The sequence below is a fragment of the Amblyraja radiata genome, chromosome 6 (assembly GCF_010909765.2).
Source record: "Amblyraja radiata isolate CabotCenter1 chromosome 6, sAmbRad1.1.pri, whole genome shotgun sequence".
Classification (NCBI taxonomy): Eukaryota; Metazoa; Chordata; class Chondrichthyes; order Rajiformes; family Rajidae; genus Amblyraja; species Amblyraja radiata.
This window is the reverse complement of record NC_045961.1, coordinates 39,402,293-39,415,118: the sequence shown is the minus strand read 5'-3', so window position 1 is coordinate 39,415,118 and position 12,826 is coordinate 39,402,293. Positions and strand designations below refer to the sequence as shown.

Sequence of the window (12,826 nt, the reverse complement as noted above, 5' to 3'; positions counted from 1 at the left end):
GAAGTAAAAATAATCTCCAATTATAATTACATAGATTTTTATTCTGATTTAATTTATTTATTTCAACCTGGAAATTGCTGTAACTAACTCATTTCCAAGCAAACTAAATGACTTGGTGCGTTTGTTGAATTAATTTCGAAATTATCCAATATTGTCAGCATGTCCATCTATTTTGCTTGACTTCCATTTTAAAGCATGCAAGCTCATTATATAAAATCCATGCAATTTGTGCCAGGCTTTCACCTAGATTATGTAGATAAACATTATTTCTTTAGATTTGTTCATGTGCAATGTAACTAGTAAAGTCTAAAATTTTCTATGTGTAAATATAATGTTGAACTTTTGTCCACAGATGCTGCGACTGATTTAGCTACACATCCTGATTACTATGCCAATCTGGTGGATGAATCTATGGGCAAATGTTGCATGGCAACTGAGGAAATTGAACGTGATCTGCATCGTTCTCTGCCTGAACACCCAGCATTTCAGAGTGACACTGGTATAGCAGCATTAAGAAGAGTACTGACAGCATACGCATACAGAAACCCCAAAATAGGTTATTGCCAGGTAGATGCAGTTCATAGATAATACATGAAAATAGTCAGAATACTATATCCCAACTATTATCTTGGGAAGTTGTTTGAAATATGATAGAAATTAACCATCCAAATGCAAAATAATTTGAAACTTTTTCAATACAGAAACTCAATCTTTAAAAAAAAAAATAATAATTACAACTTCAGCAAATTACTTCAAACTTCTTTAACACTTGTGTCTTCAAGATGGGTCTTGTTTCGTTTTAGATAAAATTATGATTAATAAGACATCAAATTACTCGGCATATTGTAATGTGTGTGTAAAGCGAGCATAGGATTTTTGCTAAGCATAGCTGTTTAAGATGTAATATCTGGAGAAAAGCTGTGTTTAGCGCTGAAGTGCTAAACTTGGTTTAGCACAGCTACTTAATTTTGCTGAATGTTTAATATCTTTAGAAAAAATGCCTCCCAATTTGTCACTTTATACTTGTCTATCAGATCACATCTATGCCTCTAAACTCCATTTTCTTTTACCTTTACCCACAGTCTATGAATATTCTGACCTCTGTCCTATTACTATATGCCAAGGAAGAAGAAGCTTTTTGGCTACTGGTAGCTGTCTGTGAGAGAATGCTCCCAGATTACTTCAACCGTAGAGTTATTGGTAAATCTTTGTTTCTCAAAGATCAACTTCAAATATGAGAACATTATTCAAATGTCTATTATTGTCTTTTGGACTTGTGGACAAATGCAGGCCACAATTGTGTTTGCCCAAAGGTACTAAATGGTTAAAATTCCTATTTACTTGTGATGAGGAGAGATTTGTGGGGACAGTCTTTTATTTTAAATAGTTTACAGTGACATTCGTATTGGTCCCAGGACAAAAATTTGAATATGGATGTTTGGATTTACTTTTGGAGCGTTGTGGATTGAATCAGTAGAACTCTAAATTAGGTTCAAATATCATGTGACTCCAGAACGCTGGGAATCATGTGGACAGAAGAAATTGCAGAAAATGGAGTCTTGAGCAAAACACAATGTTGGAAAAACTCAGCGGGTCAGGCAGTATCTAGGGAAGGAGTGGACAGGTGATGTTTCCACCAGTCCATTCCATCCCTAGATGCCGCCTGACCTGCTGAGTTCCTTCAGCACTTTATGTTTTGCTTAAGTTGGGAATCACAATGATTTGATAAGCTTGATTTGCCAAATCATGGTGAATCTGGCCAGCCTGCTCATGGTTTTTATTGCTGTGGCAGACTGAAGAAGCTTGAGTCTCCACACCTGACAATGTGGAGTGGCCTCAATGTTGTGTGGCTCAGACTGCATGTGTAAAGCCCTGCCCCCAGTGTGTGTTGGCTGTAAAATGCCTTCAAAATGTCTCCAATGGTAGAGAAATGGTAAAACTATTTAATTCATTTTGAAAATTAAAATTAAATATTGTAAAACATGAACAAATAATTAAAAGCAATAAACTAAATTAAGTATAGATCCTTTTTTCTGCAGAATCTGGGTTCTGATTCCTACCTTTGTTCTTCCTGTATACCGCTGAGGGCCAGATGTGAACTGCATCAGGATTCTCTTCAGCAGGTCACTGGTCTGCTGCGTAACTTGACAGAATGGGCAGTTTAGGATTAGATTTGATATTGTCACATATGCCGAGGTATAGTGAAAAGCTTTGTTTTGCGTGCTATCCCAACAGATCAGATACACCCTACGCAAATACCATCTAATCAAGCCCCAATACAATAAATGGAGCAAAAAGGAAGATACAGTGTGCAGAATATAGTTCTCAGCATTGTAGCACATCAGTTCCATAGACAAGGTCCAATGTCCACAATGAGTTAGAGGTGAATTGCTCAGTACCTTAGCTTGTGGAAGGACCATTAGGAAGCTTAATAACAGAGGGGAAAGAAGCTATTCCTGAGTATGGTGGTGAGAGCCATCAAGCTTCTGTACCTTCTGCTAGATGGAAGCAGGGAAAAGGAGGAATGACCACGATGGGACAAGTTTTTGATTATGTTGGCTACCTTTCTGACGCAGCATGAAGTGTAGATGGAATCAATGATGGGGAGTCTGGTCTGTGTGATGGACTGGACTACTCTGCAATAACAACAATTTCTTGTGGTCTTAAGTGAGTTGATGAGTGAGCACCTGATCTCCAGGATGTCTTGGACTTTCACTTGGCCTGCGCTTGCTTGAAAGTCCAAGACTGCCTATGGTACAAATGGCTGATAGCTGGTAATTCCCTTTTGAAACCTCCTGCTGTCAAACATACATGTGCAGGTAGAGTGAAAGTCCAAGATGTCCTGGAGATCAGGTGCTCACTTATCTGAGTTTAGCAGAATGAGGGGGGACCTCATTGAAACGTATATAATAGTGAAAGGCTTGGGGTAGTATGGATGTGGAGAGGATGTTTCCACTATTGGGAGAGTCTAGGACTAGAGGTCACAGCCTCAGAATTAAAGGACATTCTTTTAGGAAGAAGATGAGGAGGAATTTCTTTACTGTGGAATTCTTTGCCACAGAAGGCTGTGGAGGCCAAGTCAGTGGATATATTTGAGGCAGAGATAGATAGATTATTGATTAGCACGGGTGTCCGAGGTTATGGGGAGAAGGCAGGAGAATGGGGCTAGGAGGGAGAGATAGATCAGCCATGATTGAATGGTGGAGTAGACGCGATGGGCTGAATGGCCTAATTCTGCTCCTATCACATGATCTTATGATCTGACTGCCTGTTTCATCAAGTTGTGTCACAGACTAACGGCTTGAAGAGCAGTTCAGATCTGGCCCTCAGTTGTACACAGGAATCCTACAACAACCTACAATGACCCTGCTGAAAGAAAGTTTCTTATTTTAGCTGCTTGTTTTGTCACTCTTTTATTGTATTTAAATTGGGCTATTGCAAGTCATGTCTTGTTAAAGATTGTACTGCATTTGACAAAATGAAATAACACCTTATTTGTAAATAAAAACACATTTATTTCCAAATGTGGCAAGGTGGTCAAATCCATTGAAATAAGATCAATCCATGACTAAACAATTTTTACCCTTGTGCATGCTTCTGAGCAATATTTCATATTATAAATTGCCATTTTTGCATGTATACTAGATAATTGCACCACCTTCTTAGTGAGACCCTCTACCTTATCTGACTGCTTACAGAGAAATCTCTGTTCTGCCAACTATCTTTTCTGAATTCCAAATTAATTTGCTTTTGTACTCTAGCTAAACTATTATTTAAATCTGAGGGCAAAATCCAATCTTAAAACGATAATTAAATTGTGACTGCAGACTCTAGTTATCTCAGACCTTGTAACCCTCTTCACCGTTAAAGATGCTCATCAATTTTCAGTGATGTATCTGAGCCTACCAAAATTCATTCCTCTATCATGATACTTTTTATCTTAATGTAACAATTGATATTGTATAGGAAAGAACTGCAGATGCTGGTTTAAATCGAAGGTAGACACAAAATGCTGGAGTAACTCAACGGGACAGGCAGCATCTCTGGAGAGAAGGAATAGGTGACGTTTCGGGTCGAGGCCCTTCTTCAGACCAATTGATATTGTGTTATTTAAATACAGAATTTTTCACTCGTATCGAGCTTTCAACTTTGTTCAATGAGTAGGAGATTCTTAAGGATTGTTTAATACAGGAAATTTAATTTTATTAATGGAGACAAGGTCATGATTTATTCATATCTGCTATTTGTAAGCAACCTTCCATTGCAAATCACGTACAACATTTGAATATCAGATGGTTATTATAATCTTGAACCATTGTGAACGCTAATAGCACTTTGTAGAATTTACATGGAGCATCCATGGAACTTATCCAGCCCATTGCTGGATAACCCATGTACTGCTGCAGACTCCAATAGCGTGATGACGTGTACAGCAGTGGCGAGCCACTATTTAGCATAAGGACACGAAAGGGTCTTGCATCAGAAATCAAAATTTAAAAGAACAAAGCAAAATCCTGTCAGAGCTGCAAACTCTCCTCAAGGTTGGCATTCCTGGAAGAGAAATTATTTTTGTATTTTTTGAGTAGCTTTGGTGGATGTAGTTGTTGATGAACTGACAGTTGAACTGTTACACGGTGAGGAGTTAAGTGTTCAAGCCTCTTTCTTTCCTCTTGCTAGTTATCTATGAAGTAGCACTAATCTCCCTCTGGTGCCTGGCATCCAAAAATATATATCTAAATTCTTGTTATCATTATGTTATGATGCGGCATATGGTCTGCTGATTGAAATTAATGACTCATGGTGGTGATTCATGGTGCCTTTGAAATTAATATGTTGTAAAACATAATTTCAAGAGTCCATTGGTCCTTTTGTTACTCAATTTCCAAATGTAAATAGTTTATTTTTCAGCCGCGTTTTACTGCTTTGTTGCTGACGTAGAATCGTGCTGTCTTTTCCAGGTGCACAGGTTGATCAAGCAGTATTTGAAGAACTCATCAAAGAGCATTTACCGGAACTAGCTGAACATGTGACAGCCTTGTCTGGTTTGGCCTCCATTTCCCTCTCCTGGTTCCTCACACTGTTTCTCAGTATCATACCCCTGGACAGTTCACTCAATGTTGTTGACTGCTTTTTCTATGATGGAATTAAGGTGATCTTCCAGGTGGGCTTGGCTATTCTAGATGCCAACACTCAGCAGTTGTGTCGTTGTGAAGATGATGGACAAGCCTTGATAATCCTCAGCAGGTTTGGTGCACATGTTCTTAAAATTACAACACACTATTACAAATTAACTTCAAAAAATTAATCAGTATATTGAATTATTCTTGCAGGTTTCTTGATCATATCACAAATGCAGAGAGTCCTTTGTCTCACATTGCTCAGCAACATTTATCAAATGAAGATAAAGAGCATGTTCAGCAAATGGAAATAACAGATCTCATAAGGGATTCGTATGAGGTGAGTTGTTTTATAGTTATTGTGTCAGAGTATTTAATGCACCAAGGTGATGATTAGAGGACAAATGGCAGAACTGCTTGCTGCCGGCTGGCCAAGTGCTGTATTCCCATGCCTCTTGTATTTAATAATTAGTGGAGAGTGTGGTACAGGGAATGGATAATACTCAATGTAAAACAATATTTATTCATGTCTGTAGCACTATTGCTCGTAGCATATCTTCTGCACTAAACAAGGTAATGTTGGGGAATGGAGCCCTCCCTGTTTTAAGAATCTCAACAGTTATCACCTAGAAAATTAGATATGAGGTATTCATATGCAAAGTAAACATTCCTGGATGTTGGAATAACTCAGTGGGTCAGGCAGTATCTCTAGAGAACATGGATCGGCAACGTTTCGGGTAGGGACACTTCATAAAATTTCCCTGGATTCTACGTGCCCCAACATGCTGAAGGTCCGACATAAAAAAGAAATTTTGCACCAGCTTGCACTACCAATTTTCCATAAAGACTGTCCTCTGGTCTTTTAAGTCAGTTTGCCAATTAACAGCAACCAGTGTCTGAACTTGGGATTCCCCTCGCAGTTTCCCCAATGGACAGCCAACAAATTTTACTCTTACCACACATGTTCCAGATGTGAGAGGCTGCAATGTGGCATCCAGTTTGTCAGGTTGGTTTCACAATCATGTAAATGTGTTTACTTGCAATTAATTAAAGCGTGGAAATACAATATTGTCATCAGAGCGCTAATGATGTTTCATGGTAACAGCTGGATGTACTGTGATGGAATAATAATACAAGCATATGGCAGTATGTGCTGATAGTTTATAAAGTGGACATACTGCAGCAGATAGGTAGCATAAATTTGATTTGCGATGTTATCATTAGCTTGCCACGGTGGTGATTGGGTCACTACGTATATTCTTTTAGAGTTGATATTGTTTTTATATACTTTTATGTATTTCACAACTGTCTGAATGCAAACATCAAATTCTGTTTGGAAGCTGTTTATTTGAATGCTACAGTTAAATGCATTGAAGAGATGTAAAACACTAAGACCAAGGAATAATATATTTACTCTTAGCAGTTCCAAGAGTTTTGTGTGGACATTCATGCCCACCTTAGACTAGCAATAAGGGCAATCTTGTATCAGCTGATGATGTACAATATTCTTCCTAACCTCAGTGTTTAGCTGCAGTGAAACTTGGGGGATTCTAGTAATTTTGTATTTTGTTTTTACTGTGTTTTGGTTAAATTTTATTAATTATTCTCATCGTTCTATAAATATTATTGGTATGAAAACAGCAGCTGAGCGCTAAAATTGCATTCTCCTGTGCCTCAATATTCGGTGGTATTTTCCTGATATTTATTTTGACTTCAGTTAATTCAATTGGTAGCTTGCAAACCTCGATAAATGCAGACTTCAAATATTTGACCTCCAGTTTTTCGTTTGTAACTTTTGCTAACTTGACACTTAGCTGCACCCGCCAGAGTGTGGTCCTGACATCCCATCAACCTCATTGGAGACCTTTGAACTATCTTTAATCGGACGTCATCCTGCATTAACTGTTGTTCCCTTTATCTGGACCGCTTGATTGTAGTCATGTATAGTCTTGTCTTTAACTGGATAGCAAGCAACAAAAAGCTTTTCATTCAATTTTGGTACATGTGACAATAATAAACTAAACTAAACTGAATTAAATCTCAGTCATGTATAATGTCATCAATATCTTTGATTGTTCTTTGGGATTTTGGATGTCTTGCTTCCACTCCCGATCTGAATTAATTGGTGAGGCTTGTGTGGGGTTTGCAAACTCGTCTACAGATGGAGTAGGAGGAATCTGACTGCTTGGGTGGGTGCGTAGCCCGGAGTGGGTGCACTGCTTCTGTAGTTGGCTTCCATGCTTTTCCAATGCATGGATGCAATGTTCTTGGTGTCATCCTGATGCCCCTTCACTCTGTCGGTGTCCCCGAGTCAGTGGAGATGGTGCCATTTTTTGGAGGAGCTTTTGAGAATGTTCTTGTTCTTGTTTTTCCTCTATCCATCTAATAATCTTTTGCAATGACAGAACTTAGAGTTTAAATTACGCCTTGGTGCTGGGGAGGATGCTGTGAGAGGATGCTGATATTGGTTTATCTATCTTTGCTGTGGATTTGACAATAGACAATGGGTGCAAGAGTAGGCCATTTGGCCCTTCGATCCAGCACAGCCGTTCAATGTGATCATGGCTGATCATCCACAATCAGTACCCCGTTCCTACCTTCTCCCCATATTTTTAAGACCCCTATCTAGCTCTCTCTTGAAAGTATACAGAGAACCGGCCTCCACTGCCCTCTGAGCCAGAGAATTCCATAGACTCACCACTCTCTGTGTGAAAAAGTGTTTCCTCATCTCCGTTCTAAATGGCTTGCCCCTTATTCTTAAACTGTGGCCCCTGGTTCTGGACTCCCCCAACATCGGGAACATGTTTTCTGCCTCTAGCGTGTCTAAAACCTTAATCTTATATGTTTCAATTAGATCCCCTCTCATCTTCTAAACTCCAGAGTATACAAGCCCAGCCACTCCATTCTATCAGCATATGACAGTCCCGCCATCCTGGGAATTAACCTTGTAAACCCACACTGCACTCCCTCAACTGCTAGAGTCAGTTATTAAAGATGGGATAGCAGCACATTTGGAAAGTGGTGAAATCATTGGACAAAGTCAGCATGGATTTACAAAAGGTAAATCATGTCTGACGAATCTTATAGAATTCTTCGAGGATGTAACTAGTAGCGTGGATAGGGGAGAACCAGTGGATGTGGTGTATCTGGACTTCCAGAAGGCTTTCGACAAGGTCCCACATAAGAGATTAGTTTACAAACTTAAAGCACACGGCATTGGGGGTTCAGTATTGATGTGGATAGAGAACTGGCTGGCAAACAGGAAGCAAAGAGTAGGCGTAGGTACACAAAATTGCTGGGGAAACTCAGCGGGTGCAGCAGCATCTATGGAGCGAAGGAAATAGGCGACGTTTCGGGCCAAAACCCTTCTTCAGACTGATGGGGGGTGGGGAAAGAAAGAAGGAAAAGGGGAGGAGGAGGAGGAGCCTGAGGGCGGGCGGATGGGAGGGTGGGAGGAGACAGCTCGAGGGTTAAGGAAGGGGAGGAGACAGCATGGGCTAGCCAAATTGGGAGAATTCAATGTTAATGCCATAAGGACGCAAGGTCCCCAGACGGAATATGAGGTGATGTTCCTCCAATTTCCGCTGTTGCTCACTCTGGCAATGGAGGAGACCCAGGACAGAGAGGTCGGATTGGGAATGGGAGGGGGAGTTGAAGTGCTGAGCCACCGGGAGGTCAGGTAGGTTATTGCGGACTGAGCGGAGGTGTTCGGCGAAACGATCGCCCACCCTACGCTTGGTCTCACCGATGTAAATCAGCTGACATCTAGAGCAGCGGATGCAGTAGATGAGGTTGGAGGAGATACAGGTGAACCTTTGTCGCACCTGGAACGACTGCTTGGGACCTTGAATGGAGTCGAGGGGGGAGGTGAAGGGACAGGTGTTGCATTTCTTGCGGTTGCAACGGAAAGTGCCCGGGGAGGGGGTGGTGCGGGAGGGAAGGGAAGAATTGACGAGGGAGTTGCGGAGGGAGCGGTCTTTGCGGAAGGCAGACATGGGGGGAGATGGGAAGACTCACATGGCTATCTGGACTACACGTCTTCCCACCCTGCCCCCTGTAAAGACTCCATCCCCTACTCCCAATTCCTCTGCCTACGCCGCATCTGTTCCCAGGATGAGACATTTCATACCAGGGCATCGGAAATGTCCTCGTTCTTCAGGGAACGGGGATTCCCCTCCGCCACCATAGATGAGGCTCACACCAGGGTCTCATCCATACCCCGTAACACTGCTCTCTCTCCCCATCCCCGCACACGCAACAAGGGCAGAGTCCCTCTGGTCCTCACCTTTCACCCCACCAGCCGGCAAATACAACACATAATCCTCCGCCATTTCCGCCACCTCCAACGTGACCCCACCACTCGCCACATCTTCCCATCTCCCCCCATGTCTGCCTTCCGCAAAGACCGCTCCCTCCGCAACTCCCACGTCAATTCTTCCCTTCCCTCCCGCACCACCCCCTCCCCGGGCACTTTCCGTTGCAACCGCAAGAAATGCAACACCTGTCCCTTCACCTGCCCCCTCGACTCCATTCAAGGTCCCAAGCAGTCGTTCCAGGTGCGACAAAGGTTCACCTGTATCTCCTCCAACCTCATCTACTGCATCCGCTGCTCTAGATGTCAGCTGATTTACATCGGTGAGACCAAGCGTAGGTTGGGCGATCGTTTCGCCGAACACCTCCGCTCAGTCCGCAATAACCTACCTGACCTCCCGGTGGCTCAGCACTTCAACTCCCCCTCCCATTCCCAATCCGACCTCTCTGTCCTGGGTCTCCTCCATTGCCAGAGTGAGCAACAGCGAAAATTGGAGGAACAGCACCTCATATTCCGTCTGGGGACCTTGCGTCCTTATGGCATTAACATTGAATTCTCCCAATTTGGCTAGCCCGTGCTGTCTCCTCCCCTTCCTTAACCCTCTAGCTGTCTCCTCCCACCCTCCCATCCGCCCACCCTCGGGCTCCTCCTCCTCCTCCCCTTTTCCTTCTTTCTTTCCCCACCCCCCATCAGTCTGAAGAAGGGTTTCGGCCCGAAACGTCGCCTATTTCCTTCGCTCCATAGATGCTGCTGCACCCGCTGAGTTTCCCCAGCAATTTTGTGTACCTTCGATATTCCAGCATCTGCAGTTCCCTTTTGAACAAAGAGTAGGCGTAAACGGGTCCTTTTCACAATGGCAGGTAGTGACTAGTGGGGTACCGCAAGGCTCAGTGCTGGGACCCCAGCTATTTACAATATATATTAATGATCTGGATGAGGGAATTGAAGGCAATATCTCCAAGTTTGCGGATGACACTAAGCTGGGGGGCAGTGTTAGCTGTGAGGAGGATGCAAGGTGAGTTGGATAGGCTGGGTGAGTAGGCAAATGTTTGGCAGATGCAGTATAATGTGGATAAATGTGAGGTTATCCATTTTGGTGGCAAAAACAGGAAAGCAGACTATTATCTAAATGGTGGCCGACTAGGAAAAGGGGAGATGCAGCGAGACCTGGGTGTCATGGTACACCAGTCATTGAAAGTGGGCATGCAGGTGCAGCAGGCAGTGAAGAAAGCGAATGGTATGTTAGCTTTCATAGCAAAAGGATTTGAGTATTGGAGCAGGGAGGTTCTACTGCAGTTGTACAGGGTCTTGGTGAGACCACACCTGGAGTATTGCGTACAGTTTTGGTCTCCAAATCTGAGGAAGGACATTATTGCCATAGAGGGAGTGCAGAGAAGGTTCACCAGACTGATTCCTGGGATGTCAGGACTGTCTTATGAAGAAAGACTGGATAGACTTGGTTTATACTCTCTAGAATTTAGGAGATTGAGAGGGGATCTTATAGAAACTTACAAAATTCTTAAGGGGTTGGACAGGCTAGATGCAGGAAGATTGCTCCCGATGTTGGGGAAGTCCAGGACAAGGGGTCACAGCTTAAGGATAAGGGGGAAATCCTTTAAAACCGAGATGAGAAGAACTTTTTTCACACAGAGAGTGGTGAATCTCTGGAACTCCCTGCCACAGAGGGTAGTCGAGGCCAGTTCATTGGCTATATTTAAGAGGGAGTTAGATGTGGCCCTTGTGGCTAAGGGGATCAGAGGGTATGGAGAGAAGGCAGGTACGGGATACTGAGTTGGATGATCAGCCATGATCATATTGAATGGCGGTGCAGGCTCGAAGGGCCGAATGGCCTACTCCTGCACCTAATTTCTATGTTTCTATGTTTCTATGTTTCAATAGCAAGAATGTCCTTCCTCAAATTAGGGGATCAAAACTGCACACAATACTCCAGGTGTGGTCTCACTAGGGCCCTGTACAACTGCAGAAGGACTTATTTGCTCCTATACTCAACTCCTCTGGTTATGAAGGCCATCATGTCATTCGCTTTCTTCACTGCCTGCTGTACCTGCATACTTTCATTGAACGATGAACAAGGACCCCCCAGATTCCGTTGTACTTCCCCTTTTCCCAACTTGACACCATTTAGATTTTCAGACAGTACTGCTGGTATCTCTCCAGTGCCTTTGTGATTGACCATGTCATACCACATATTGTAATTTTCAATTTGTTTTTATTAAATATTCAGAAATTTGGAGATATTCATGTGGGGCAAATTGAACAAATGCGCTGCAAACACAGAATAAGAGTTTTGCAGAATTTGGAGGACACCACAAAAGAAAATGTGGTAAGTTTTCATTATCATTGCCATTTAACGCGAGGGGGGATTTCTTTTTAAGGATTGCCTTTTTAAGAGTGACAACTCTTTGATATCATTTGTATAAATCATTCTAAAGTACAATTTCCATACTGTGAAGTAATTTGTAACTAACATCAAAAATTGCATTGGTTTGCAATTCATCTCAGATTTTGATTAAATTATCGTGTTTTATCTAATTTTGAGTAGAATTCATTTGCTTCAGAGAAATCTTGCATGTCAGAAGGGTCGGTTAAACATGAAGTAAAATGTCAACAGAAATTAGAAATCTATTTGTTCAAAGACCAATTCTACATAATTTTATTGATATAATGGGGAATCATTTGAATTTGATAGTATTGTGCATCTCACTGATTGTTAATCACAGTGCAGCACATAATGCCAAATGTTTGTCACTTTCAAACTTATTCAAAACTACAGAAGCCAGCAATGGTTCTTTTAGTTAGATGGAAAATTGGCTTTGTGGAAGGAACCAGATGATGATGGTGGAAGGTTGCTTTTAGGCCTGGAGGCCTGTGTCTAGTGGTGTGTCTCAGGGTTCTTTGTTGTGCCCATAGCTGTTTGTCATCTACATCAATGGTTTAGATGAGATTGTACATGGCATGATTAGCAGGTTTGCAGATGACATTAACATGGGTGGTATTGTAGATAGTGAAGATAGTTATTAAAAATTGCAGCAGGATCTTGATCGGGTGGCCAGGTGGCCTGAGGAATGATTAATGGAATTTAATCCAGAGAAATGTGGCGTGTTGCATTTTGGGAAGACTAACATGGACATGAGGGCCTGAACTATAGGGACAGGTTAAGCAGGCAAGAACTCTTCCTTGGAGCGCAGGAGGATGAGGGGTGATCTTATAGAGGTGTCCAAAATCATGAAAGGAATAGATCAGATAGTCTCTTGCCCAGTTTACAGTGAGGGGAGGGGGAGGGGGGGGGGGGGGGGGGGCGTGGATAGATTTAATAGGAACCTGAGGAACAACGTTTTCACACACAGGGTGGTGGGAGAATGGAATGAGCTGCCAG

The 12,826-nt window shown here is 42.4% G+C and overlaps 1 protein-coding gene across 1 annotated transcript in view; it reads left to right on the top strand.

The window, feature by feature from the left end:
- Positions 1 to 12,826, top strand: part of tbc1d8 (TBC1 domain family member 8) — a 95,648-nt gene that overhangs the window by 73,373 nt on the left and 9,449 nt on the right. Inside the window, exons 10-14 of the mRNA XM_033022571.1 lie at positions 353 to 567; positions 1,083 to 1,200; positions 4,959 to 5,244; positions 5,331 to 5,457; positions 11,675 to 11,773. Coding sequence (XP_032878462.1) covers positions 353 to 567; positions 1,083 to 1,200; positions 4,959 to 5,244; positions 5,331 to 5,457; positions 11,675 to 11,773 — 845 coding nt within the window. The remainder of the gene's footprint in view (positions 1 to 352; positions 568 to 1,082; positions 1,201 to 4,958; positions 5,245 to 5,330; positions 5,458 to 11,674; positions 11,774 to 12,826) is intronic.